We start from the raw sequence: 13299 nt of genomic DNA, 5'->3' as shown, positions 1-13299 counted from the left end.
ACAACCGGTATTGATGGCACCAGATTTCTCGAAAGAATTTGTTGTACAGACAGATGCCTCAGAGGTAGGGATGTGTTGTCCCAAACCAGAGATGGGGATGAACACCCTATCATTTATTTGAGTAGGAAACTCAATGAGCATGAAAAAAGGTATGCCATTGTGGAAAAGGAGGCTTTGGCCATTAAGTGGGCACTAGATACCTTGAGATATTACCTCTTGGGTAGACAATTCAGACTAGTGACAGATCACGCCCCTTTAAAATGGATGTATGTAAATAGAGGTCAGAATGCTCGGGTAACTAGATGGTTTCTAGCATTGCAGGATTTTAAGTTTACTGTTGAACATAGACCGGGTACACAATTGGCCAGCGCAGATGCATTGTCCCGCATCTTCTGTTTGGGGGCTACAAGTGTTCCAGCCCCTAGGTCGAAACAGGGGAGGGGGATATGTGACAATAACACTGGAATAGTGTTTGAGGGCAGGTATGTTTGTCCCAGGTTCTTGTCTTACCTGTATTAGGAAAATGTTTTGTTTTGTTTTGTCAGAACCTTTTCAGTTTATTGGAAAAGCTGGATAAGGGCCCTGAAAGAAAGATAGGGCAAGTTCCAGACGTTGGGCCCAGTTCGGGTCTTTGGCCTCACAGAGGGCTAATCAGGGTTTCAGCTGTGTAAGTGGGTTATAGGGCTGCTAGCCTGATTAGTGTGGGCAGACTGCCTGGGAAGACTGCAGGATCTTTGTGAGAGAAATACACTTCCTTATACATGTGAGCCATCCAGTGTTGACTGGAAAACTCTGTTTTTTTTTGTTTTTTGTTTAAAGACAATTAGGAACGTCTTGTGTTTAGTTAGTGCCGGACAGGCAAAGTATTTTCTTTTGATGTTTGTTTTGTTTTCTGCTTAATAAAACTGGTCGTGGCCAGTTGCACCACACACTGGACTTGTGTGATTCCTCAGCTGCTGCTTGCTAACATTTACCCCACGAAACAGCACCTTGTTCCCTTACAGTGTTACAGTTTTCATATTTTTATATGCAGTATCTTATTTTTCTATTATTAGTAGTATTTTTATTAACATATGTTTACTGCTGTAATTGGCCCAGATGTTCCTGGTTATACATTTTTATTATTATTATTAATTTTCACAATCTGTAATTATTCTGTAATTATGAGTTTTCAGAAGGCTGTACTAATCACTGCCAGGGAAGGGAGTTTTGGCACATAAGATGGAGATCCTACTATCCTCCGCCCGATCATACTACGATAGTCAATAAAAAACAGAAGTTTGGGAGTGGCTATCCTCCTCAGAAGTTCCCTTCCCTTCCAATTTTTAGATTCCCAATTCTTACACTGAGGGTAGATACCTTACGTTATGTGATAAGATTGGACATGGGGAGATTACTCTCGTCAAGCTGTATGTCGCTAATACTGGTCAATCCAGGTTCATTCGTAAATTCTTTCATGAGCTCAGTCTTTTTGGTACAGGCAAAACCAATGTAGGAGGAGATTTCAATATGATTCTCACACCTCTCTTGGATAAATCAGGACCCTCCCCATGCATGGAAAAGTCCCTTCCTATGCACAACAGCTTATGTATATACTGAATTCTACACTTACCTGCCATACGTACTACATCTGCCTAAGAAGCCCGACAGTGGCTCCGATTTCCATTCAGAACCCAACTGAAGCTTCTTGCACTCACTTACAAAACCCGCACCCATTCCTGTCCCATTTACATCTCTGAATTAATTTCCCTTCACACTCCCACCTGCTCTCTTCACTCCACAAATGAATGCTGCCTATCAGGAGCGGAACTCCCGGAGACAACGAACAGAGTCTGTTGCCGCCGGGCTCCAGCCCTGAAGTACGCACATGGCTCCTGCACTGAGTCTGACTCCCGACGGTGCCCTTCCTGCTTCACTAGAAGAGCCACGGAGCTGAGGCAGAGCGCTGATCAGCCCCCTCTCACTGGCGTATTCAAAGGGAGGAGATCCGTAGCACTTTGTGCAGCTGTAAATCATTCAGTCCCTGCTAAAGGTGTGTACACATGGTGAGATAAATCTGTAAGATTTTGACTATATAGTCAAAATCTTATGAAAAGTTAGTGCATATCTCAAGGTGTTAGGCACCTTGCGATACAGATTCAATCCCGTTGCGCGCTCCCGTGGGGTTGATATCGTAAGGCTAGATAGACTGTGCAGGCAAAAGCGTAAGCTAAGGTCGGCTGGGATCAAAGTTTTTTAGATCAATTATGCTGTCTGCCACAGTCTGTATATATCGAGGGCAGAGAGCTGCTGATCATGATGAGCCTGCCTGATCCCGGGGCAGCGGCTGCAGTATATATAGTATATCTTATTGCGAGCCTGTAGGATGACCTGCTGACTGATAAGTGATCACAGCAGCAGCAGAGCCCACATCCTGGCAGTTTCCTCTCCTACAGTCTTAAAACATGTATGTATACTATCATACCTTCCAACATGACCCTCTCTGGGAGGAACAGAATGCTCTGCTCCTGGACTTCCCTCTTAATTTATGATTGCCCTCACCTGTTCTGAAACACCTTTCTTATCCATCAACCTGTTCAAAACAGGGGCCGGCAATCATAAATTAATACCCCTTTTCCACTAGCTGTTTTTACCCGTGTTTTTGCTAGTGATGAGCGAGGTTCGGTTTTACTCGGTTTTACTCGGTTCTCAAAACGGCATCTTATTGGCTATCCAAAACACGTGACATCCGTGAGCCAATAAGATGCCGTTTTGAGAACCGAGTAAAACCGAGTAAAACCGAGTAAAACCGAATCCGCTCATCACTAGTTTTTGCACGGGGGCGCGCATCGACACGGGTTTTTAGTATGTGGAAACGGGTCAACACGGGTTGAGTGACCCGGGAATCCAACCCGGCTATTTACCTGGGTAGAACACGGTAATGACACGGATAGCGGTGCAGTGGAAACGGTCATTACACGTGTTTTCAGACCCGAGTAACGCTCTGAGATGCTGATTGGTGCTTCTGGGGCACTGGAAAATGATGTCATCCCTGGGAGACACGCTGGGCACATGCAGGCACCGCAGCAGCAAACAACACTACGCTGGGCACATGCAGGCATTGAGGCAGTTTGCAAACAAAACACTCTGAAGTCACGCTGGGTACATACAGATATTTTTATTGCAGCAGCTTCCAAACAAACAGACAATATACAGCAGCAGAAGCTCCAGCACAGCAACATGGCTAGCCATACCTGGTCAGACACAGAGATCAAAGAGCTGCTTAATATTCGGGGAGAGGAAGAAATTAGAAGGCAGGTGACTGGAACAGTTAAGGATGCTATCGTCTACAAGAACATATCCCTTATGCTGGCAGAAAGGGGCATCCAAAAAACCCAGCAACAAGTCGTTAACAAATTGAAGGCACTACGCAGACAATTCACCAAAGTACACGACCATAACCGCAAGAAAAGTGGTGCTGGGCGTATGGAATGGGCATATTATGACCTATGCTATAGTGTCTTCGTTTTGGTCCTTTTGATGACATCATCTTGATGAGACAGTAAAAAGTCCATTTGTAATGACAGCAATAGGCTTTTACAGAGCTTACCCAGGTTAGGTGGAAACAGATCAGACACGGGAATTACCCGTGTCGAAGTGAAGTGGAAACGGGGGAGCCGACACGGGTTGTAGCCGTGTTAAACTTCCCGGATCGGACACGGTACGTAGGTGTAAAAGGGGTATAAGAGAGAAGTCCAGAAGCAGAGTGGAGAGGGTCATGTTGGGAGGTATGTACTATACATTGTACAGTGTGCTCTTTTAACTTTATGTGTGTTCTCTATTCAGATATGCATACTTATCTATACTTATACTGTAGCTGTGCTTGAAGAACTAAAAGGGGTTAAACTTGTGTGCAATTGCATGATCTGTAGCTGCTTATTTGGTTATTAGATGGCTCAATGCACTGGGGGGTATAAGGCTAGCCTGGGTGAACAAGGCATTAGCAATAGTTCCCATGCTCTTTCTGGCACCTCTCACTACTTGCAAGTACTTGCAAGTAAAGAAGGATGCAGAAGGGAAGAGCATTCATACTAACGAGTCACAGCAAAATGGAAAAGGCATGTAATAAGACAAATGTCTGAAGTTTCCATTTATTTATACATTCTCTGTCTTAATATTTCTGCATATGGCTTCTGTATGCTGCATCGGTAATAGTTATAATCTTTTTATAGGTAGTTCTACAGTATTCCTGGCCTCTGTATTATGTTGCTGCACTGATCACACTGTTATCGGGCAGGCGCAAGGGTAGGAATTGTGACTGGAAAGGGGAGGAGCCAGGATTGTTAAACCGCTCTCCCTCTAGAACAAAAGTCTAGATACGCCCCTTCTGTGACCTAGAACCGGTCCTCAGTTGGCTGTGCTGGGTGTGGTGACGGACGTCACATGACATCCAACCACGACCCTGGCAGCTGGCTGTACTGAGGAGCCGACCTGGAGACAGCACGAAAAGAGGAGGGTGATGTGCTGTCACTATGTGTGGAGGAGGGAGTCGGAAGAGCTGTAGGGGAAGCAGTGGGCACTGGCACTACAAAATAAATAATATAACCCCCAAAAGAGGGGAAGGGGGGGGGGGGCATGGATCACACACACTGGGGAAGGAGGACATGGCTCACACACACAGGGGGAAGGAGGACATGGTTCACACAGGGGAATGACTCACATGACTCACACAGGAAGTGGGGAACATGGCTCACACAGATAAAGGGGGACATGGCTCACACAGAAGGAGGAGGACATGGCTCACACAGGAAGAAGGAAGACATGGCTCACACAGGAAGGAGGAGGACATGGCTCACAAAAGGGGAAAGGGGTGATATCACTCACACAGGGCAAGGGGGGACATGACTCACACAGGGGAAGAGGGACATGGCTTACACAGGGTCGAGGGGAAGAAGTACATGGCTTCATGGGACATGGGTCACTGGGCCAAATGAGGGGGGCCCACAGGGTCTTAGACACAGTGTGATCATTGAGGTTGCAAGTTTTAATTTTCCTATCTGTGCCGATGTGTGGTATTTTTCCTATCAGCGCCATTGTGTTTGTTGTTATTCATGTGAAACTAATGTGTTTTATTATTTTCACTGTGGTAGCCTATTTATTTTATTATTTTCACTTGTGGCCTATGTGCTGTATTATTTTTCTGAGGTGTCCTATGTGCTGTATTTTTTTTCTATCTGTGCCAATGTTTTTTTATTATTTTCCTGTGGGTGCTTTTTGTGGTGGCCTATATGCTTTATTATTTTGCTACCTGTGCCAATGTGTGTGTGTTTTTAACTACAATGGGGTCAGTGATGTAGTGTAGGATATAGAGGGGTCTATAATGTAGTGTAGGGTGCAATAGGGCCAGAAATGTAGGGTACAGAGGGGTCATTATATTAGTGTAGGGCATAAATAGGTCAATAGCTTAGTTTAGGGTATAGAGGTGTCAGTGATGTAGTGGTGGGTATAAAGCAGTCAGTTAAAATGCTTATTATCTTTTGCGGGGGGAACGACATTTATCCTACCTCCGGGCAATTGGGATGAGGTTACGCCACTGCTGCCTATCCTGCCAACTGAATATTTCCTCCCATTCCCGCCACCAAGCTTTTGCCCATGCTGCTCCCTACCTCTGAAATTCTCTCCCTCATCTTATTAGACTCTCCACCTAAAAGAGGGGTTATAGGAGTATCCTTCCTGCACCAGTAAGAGAAATAGATGTTTACATTAGTAACCAATCACTTTAATTTATTTTATAGGCTTCCCACCTAGATAGGTAAAATGATTGGAGGTGCCCCTGGGATTTAAATACAAAGTAAATTAAAACAAATTCCCTTGGCAAAGGGCCAAAGAAAAAGAAGTAGATCCCTTTGAGGGCACTCTTTTATACCCCTTTCAGACCACCTGAGGAGGGTCGCACACGGGAGCCTGACACGGGAGCTCCCACTGCGTGACCCGCCTCAGGCGCTTTGCCACAGCTGACTGCAACCTGGCATATTGCCGGGTTGGTGCTGTCAGCGGTGATGCGGCGGGGGTGGCGCTTGGAGGTCACATGAGCTCCAAGCCCCACCCTGACACAGAGAATGGACAGGAAAGGGGTCACATCGAGCCAGCTCCCGTTCATACCGCACAGTGTGGTAGATGTATTAACCTGTGGAAGGCATAAGGAAGTGATAAACCAGTGATAAAGAAATGTTAAGTGCAAGGTGATAATGCACCAGCCAATCAGCTTGTAACTTAATTTACATATGGGAGCTGATTGGCTGGTGTGTTTATCACCTTGCACATATCACTGGTTTATCACTTCCTTATGCCTTCTCCAGGTTAATACATCTGCCCCAGTGAGCCGGGTTGAAGATGTGTTCAACCCTGCTCACGACCAGGGTTGAAATACCGGGTCACTCGACTAGGTATTTAAACCCTTGCACCTTTCAGACCACACCTGAACATGGGTTATGCGCGCTCATGTGCCCATAACCCGTGTTTATAGGTGGCGGTCTGAAAGGGGTATTAGTATTAATTAGCTGTGTGATATCTTGAAAATGTAAAACATAACTTTTATTTAGTTTCTGTATAAAAATAAGAAAGACGGGACTAATTTGTTGTATTTATCATTTGTCACATAGTCGCTTTCTAAAAAATGGCACAAATGAATTTTTAAAGGACTCAGGAGTCCTTCATAATGAAAAAATTACAGCAGTATATCAGTGTAAACAGACAGCATATATATATATATATTAAACGTAATTTGAAATATGACGTTACTTTTTCACCCAAATTCATCGTAAACATAATTTGTTACCGAGTTCAGTATTTAGGAACAGATGATAAATGAAATAGATTATGAATTGTCAGAGCTGATCAGCAAAGCAACAAGCTACTTCTTAGCAAATTAATTCTCAAACAAATGTATATCCTTCTGTTCTTACTATATAACCAATCGCATTTAAGGCCCCTCAGGGCAGCTGATAGTAGTTACTTCGTAGACAAGATAGTTTCATAACCACAGTCACATACTGTATAATGATACATTGTAACCGTTATGTGTGTGATAATACATTATAGCAGTTGTACTGAAGGTGCTCTCACCGGGAGCAGCAGATTGTAATCCAGAGAGGACCACGTTAAATACTTTTTCTGACGTCTAAACAAACAGTTGAATGTCATAAATATTACAAAACACATCAGCATATATCGTGTTGCTCAGCAGCCCATATTATATAACATGCCTGTTAGTACACAGCATTTGCGTGAAAAAAAAATCACATTAATAGACGTTTTTCATTAACATTCAGATCTTGATGAAAGAGAAAGTATGGTGCTATTACAGACTAACCCCTTTTGCTGTCCAGTGTCTTCAGTGAGCGGACACTGAATGAGAGAGGGGAAAAAGTCTCAGTTATGCCATGACGGCTGAGTGTTGTTAGGTGTTAGATGAACCCTGATACCGAGTGGCATTGCAGGGATCAAATTCGCCTCCGGACAGCGCTTCAAAGCACCGGAAAGAAGGTGCCTAACTGGAGAGAGATATATAACATGAATAAAGGGTGAATAGATTACTATCTGCCTATCACGGACTCCCCCTGCAGACGAGAGTCACGAGAGCCACAGCGTAGTGTGCTGGCTTCAGAACAATCTTTTCACCACGGATGGCTTGTTCACATTAGGAAGTGTCTTTTTGTCCATTCTGTTAGCACTATATCTTCTTGCAATTAAAGCCTCTCCACCTCTCTACAAAACTTCAAACAGGGTCTCAAAACTAATTTCATCATCAAACCCAACCATCTCTCATCCTAACCCTCTGTTTCTCAATGTCTACACTCTCTCTGCCACTCCTCTATAGAATGTGATCTCTCACGAGCAGGGCCCTCTTCATTCGTGTGCTATGGCTTCCCTTACTTAAACTATCATCTACTCCATAGTCCCTTCAACGGCACCTAATCCTTGGTTTCCACCACCCTGCTGCTTATTTGAGTGCTATGACCACTGATGCAGAAATGTTTATTAACCATGAACTTGTCTTGTATTATAAGTTATGTTTTCTTGTTTTGCTTATGTACTTTGGGCCTAATTCAGACCTGATCGCTGTGCTGCAAATTACACTGTCCTGCGATCATATAGGGGGTAATTCCAAGTTGATCGCAGCAGGAAATTTTTTAGCAGTTGGGCAAAACCATGGCCCTCATTCCGAGTTGTTCCCTCGTTCTTTTTCATCGCATCGCAGCGATTTTCCGCAAACTGCGCATGCGCAATGTTCGCACTGCGGCTGCGCCAAGTAAATTTGCTAAGAAGTTTGGTGTTTTACTCACGGCATTACGAGGTTTTTTCTTCGTTCTGGTGATCGTTGTGTGATTGACAGGAAGTGGGTGTTTCTGGGCGGAAACTGGCCGTTTTATGGGAGTGTGTGAAAAAACGCTGCCGTTTCTGGGAAAAACGCGGGAGTGGATGGAGAAACGGGGGAGTGGCTGGGCGAACGCTGGGTGTGTTTGTGACGTCAAACCAGGAACCAAACTGACTGAACTGATCGCAGTGGCAGAGTAAGTCCCGAGCTACTCAGAAACTGCAAAGAAATTTCTATTCGCAATTTTGAGAATCTTTCGTTCGCAATTTTGCTAAGCGAAGATTCACTCCCAGAGGGCGGCGGCTTAGCGTGTGCAATGCTACTAAAAGCAGCTAGCGAGCGAACAACTCGGAATGAGGGCCCATGTGCACTGCAGGGGGGGCAGATATAACATTTGCAGAGAGAGTTAGATTTGGGTGGGGTGAGTTCAATCTGCAATCTAAATTGCAGTGTAAAAATAAAGCAGCCAGTATTTACCCTGCACAGAAACAAAATAACCCACCCAAATCTAACTCTCTCTGCAAATGTTATATCTGCCCCCCTGCAGTGCACATGGTTTTGCCCAACTGCTAAAAAATATCCTGCTGCGATCAACTTGGAATTACCTCCATAGTCGCCACCCAGGGGGAGTAAAAATTTGCCCCGTGCAAGTGTGTGAATGCATGTGTACGCTGTGCAAAAATTCCCCTCAGTCAGCGGACAGCTGCAAAACCGTTCGTATCACACTCACCATCCAATGTTTTTCCCATTCTGTGCAGTCAGAGCCGACCCTAACTGATATGATGCCATAGGCAAGATTTTGTCTGGTGCCCCCTAGTACCGCCACTAGTTCCGCATCTGACTCTGCACTCCTTTCCCAGCACCATCACCCCTCACCCATAGCAGTCCACATTTTGGTGCTCCTACCTCCTATATTTTAAATGGGAACAGTGCGCACATTCAGCACACAGCCCAAAAAAGGGGTGTGTTCTTGTTGGGAAGGGTCATGGCGACACAATAGTACCCCCAATTCAAATTATGCCACACAGTAGTGCAACTTTATTCACATTATATCATGCGATAGTGTCCCTAATTTACATTACATCACACAGTAGTACTTTTCCTTATAAACGTTACTCCTCACAGTAGTGCCCCTTATTCACATTACATCACACTGAATTGCTCCTTATTCACATAACACCACACCATATTGCTCTTTATTCACATTAGACAACACAGTAGTGCCCTTTCTATACATTACGCCACATGGTAGAGCACCTTATACACCTAATGCCACACAGTAATGCCCCTTACACATATGACACACATTATTAATGTCCTTATAAACATAATGCGCCTTACACATTATGCCAACCTTTATTAATGCCCTTATACACATAATGTCACTTACACATATGCCGCACATTATTGATGCCCTTATACATATAATGACACACATAATGTCCCTTACACATATGCCGCACATTTTTAGTGCCCTTATACACATAATGCCCCTTACATTTTTGCCAAACACTACTGCACAACCAACCAACCCACCCACACACACACAGCACTCACATGGCCACTAAACTGTGACCTCTGCCTCTGCTTGGATACAGATGTAAATACATCTTGCCTCAATACGCCATGCAGCAGGAGATGCCTGGCGTAAGCCAGCTGGCAGCTCTGCTAACGTTGAGCCAATTTTATGAAATGCATCTTATTTGCATTACTACATGGCTAGGGTGCACAAACAGCTTCTGTTGATTAAAATGATATGCGGCATGCCTATATTCTGTGTGCGATTGTGGCTGTATTTGCATACGAAATACTATGTTTCATTGATTTCCATGAATGCACTGTAACTAAGCGTTTCATATGCAGATACAGCCGCAGTCACACATAGAATATAGGCATGCCGCATATCATTTTAATCAGCAGAAGCTGCTTGTGCCCCTAGACATACCAAATGCCCTAGGCATTTGCCTAGTTTACCTATACCTAGGGTTGGCTCTGTGTGCAGTCTGTGTGTAGCTCAATACTTACTCCTCCAGTGCAAAGAAATCAGGCTGATCGGGGCCTGGGCTGACGTCACACACCCGCTCTGAAAACGTTTGGGAACGCCTGCATTTTTCCTAACACTCCCAGAAAACAGCCAGTTACCACCCATAAACATCCTCTTCCTGTCAATCACCTTGTGAACAGCCGTGCAATGTAAATTTTTGCACCATCATGTCCCTGTTTGGCGACGCTCGTGCGCATTGCAGTGCATATGCATGCGCAGTAGTTCGATAATCGCCTTCTGTGCGAAAACACATAGTAGCGATCAGGTCTGAATCGGGCCCTTTGTTAGGCATGGAAACCTTATGGCACCACATAAATAAAATATAATAAAACGACCACTGGAATTGATCATTCCACAGTTATATAATATTTTAAGTGCTCATACTAAATACACTTAAACTTATATAAAAAAAAAAAATTACTAGGCAGTGTGAAAATTAGGGAAATCATAAATAACAGAAATTTTAAGGAACAGATTCGAAAGCAAGTGTCTGAAGACAACTACTGTATGATCGTGAGGTCTATCACCTTGTTTTTCTCACTAACAGCAATCAGTAGCTCTGCCAGCATTGCAAAGACAGGAGGAAGAAGTTGTTGAGAGTCTAAGAGAGGAGTTCCATAATACAGCATGCAAAATCCAGAGCCTACAGGCAGAGACTGAGTCCCTGAGGACACTGGTAGGTGTACTGTCACCTTTATATTCTCAGTAGGGCCAATACAATTGCATACACTTATACTTACACATATTTAGCGGTGTACTGTTTCCACATCCTAGATACACAATATCTGCAGTGGATCACAGTATAGGCTGAAGCATACCTCCCAATTGACCTGATTTTGACAGGGCAGTCTCAATTCGAGTTGTGTTGCAAAGCGCTTTTTTTTTTATTGATGGGGGGGGGTTGGGTGGACGGGGATCAGTTGGGCAAAATAGGGACAAAGTTTGTTTTGTCTCCTTTTGAAATGTTGGTTGGCATGTAAAACAATGTATTTTAAAAATATGAAAACTCAAAAACAAGACAAAAATTTTCCTGATCAATTGAGCAATCGGGGAATAAAGTCAGAGACTGACATATTAGCATCTGGGGCAGTTTAACTTCTCCCCAGAATCCTAGTGGTGGCTCTATGCAGCCGTTTTTCCCAGGGGCTCTGTGTGAAGCAATCACAGTCCTGGCCAACAGGAACTGTGTGAAGCTGTGGAGTGTTAGGCAAGATTAAGAACCAATCACAAACCACTATCAAAGAAATGGTAGTTTCTGTCTTGTCCTCTGTCCCCCCCAGTCACACCACCTTCGGCAGCCATTTTAAAGTTGTGAAGTTACATGTGTACCACTTTAGATGGTAATGCAGCTGTAGTATTTGCCAAGTACAACCCAGTATTACCTGATTGTAACCTATCGTTACTTATCATATTAGCAACATTGCAGCATACTATAATACTTGAACATTAGTACATACAGTATTTTTCTTTATGCATGCCTTTCTTTCTTTCTTTTCTTTTCCATCTTGTCCTACAAATCAATGTTTCCAATGTGCTTTACACAGGCACATTCATGCCTATATAGGCACATGACGTCACAGTAAAAGGGATTTCTGCCACTGTTTCACAGTTTTGCAGTTTCACAACTGACCCTTTGGGACATAGAAATAACATAACCCGCATATGGGCTAACGCTGTACAGTAACTAAACCAACATCAGTCACACATAACGACATTCCATTCCTTACCCCCCCCCCCCCCACCCCAAATGTAACAATACAACACTTGATTGGAGGTTAAAGGTCATTAATCTCTTAATGACAATTTAAAGAAAAGGGCTACTGAGAAACTATTACAATCTTCCAATTATGAGACTGCCACTGAAAACCAATGTTATTCTGCCAAACATAAAACAAAACAACAGCAAACAACAAAACCAAACAGCAGAACACACACACAACTCACAGCCGCTAACAAGGCAAGGGAAAAAGGGGGAAAGCTTGGAGAAAAGAGGACATTCCCTCCCCTAAGCTGACTATTTACATTCTAAAAATCTCACTTAATAGACTTCTACACAAATTCGAAGGTAGGTATGAAACGAGATATTGAACCAAACTGAAAGTTGACATTAGACTTAAGGCCCCCATACACCGGGCACCATGATGCCCTGATGCCGCAACCTCCGTCACCGCGGGACTGCCAACCGGACCCGCCAATCAGCAGCCAGTGATGATTGACGATCGATTGGTGGATCGGGGTAATTAAACATGTTACAAATGCCCGATTTCCCGATTCCGGTCGGAATTAGGAGATCTGAATTTTTAAACATTGCCACAATTCATCTATGATGTATGGTGGTCAGTAGATTAATAATAATAATAATAATAATTATACTCTTAGTGCTATTATCTACATAAGAAATGTAATGGTTTTCTTTTATGTGTTTGCAGAAAAGAGGTTTGGAGAACTCATTGTACGACGCTAAACACTGGCATGACATTGAGCTCCAGAACTTGGGCTCTGTGATCACTAAATTGGAAGCAGAACTTGAGGAAATTAAAAGTGAAACTGAGCAGCATCAAAGGGATAGGGAGCATTTGCTGTCCCACAAGATGCAGCTTGAGAAGGAAATAGCAGCGTACCACTCTATCCTGGATGGAGAGGAAAACAGGTAGGTGCAAAAATGCCAAGGGTCTATCAGGATATGTTTAAGATTATACTACAGCCTGCCTTCTAGTGGATGTGCTGGTGGCAGTAACTCAGTGGTTCCCGAACTTTTCACTGCACCCCAGAGTATCAGAATTTTTTCACGGCACCCCATGGGATGCGGTCATTATCCCACCGGACGGAATCCCGGCGGTCGAAATACTAACACCGGAATCCCGACCGGCACAATCCCGACATATTCTCCCTCCGTGGG

At 43.9% G+C, this 13299-nt stretch overlaps 1 protein-coding gene across 1 annotated transcript in view; it reads left to right on the top strand.

Annotated features, from left to right (window-relative positions):
- BFSP2 (beaded filament structural protein 2) overlaps window positions 1-13054 on the top strand; it is a 125383-nt gene extending 112329 nt beyond the window's left edge. Inside the window, exons 5-6 of the mRNA XM_063924871.1 lie at window positions 10948-11076; window positions 12830-13054. Of these exons, the coding sequence (XP_063780941.1) occupies window positions 10948-11076; window positions 12830-13054 (354 nt within the window). The remainder of the gene's footprint in view (window positions 1-10947; window positions 11077-12829) is intronic.
- The last annotated feature ends 245 nt before the right edge of the window (window positions 13055-13299 follow it).

This window comes from Pseudophryne corroboree, chromosome 5 (genome assembly GCF_028390025.1).
Source record: "Pseudophryne corroboree isolate aPseCor3 chromosome 5, aPseCor3.hap2, whole genome shotgun sequence".
NCBI lineage: Eukaryota > Metazoa > Chordata > Amphibia > Anura > Myobatrachidae > Pseudophryne > Pseudophryne corroboree.
The sequence above is the reverse complement of the archived record's forward strand: the minus strand, read 5'-3'. Positions and strand labels throughout refer to the sequence as shown.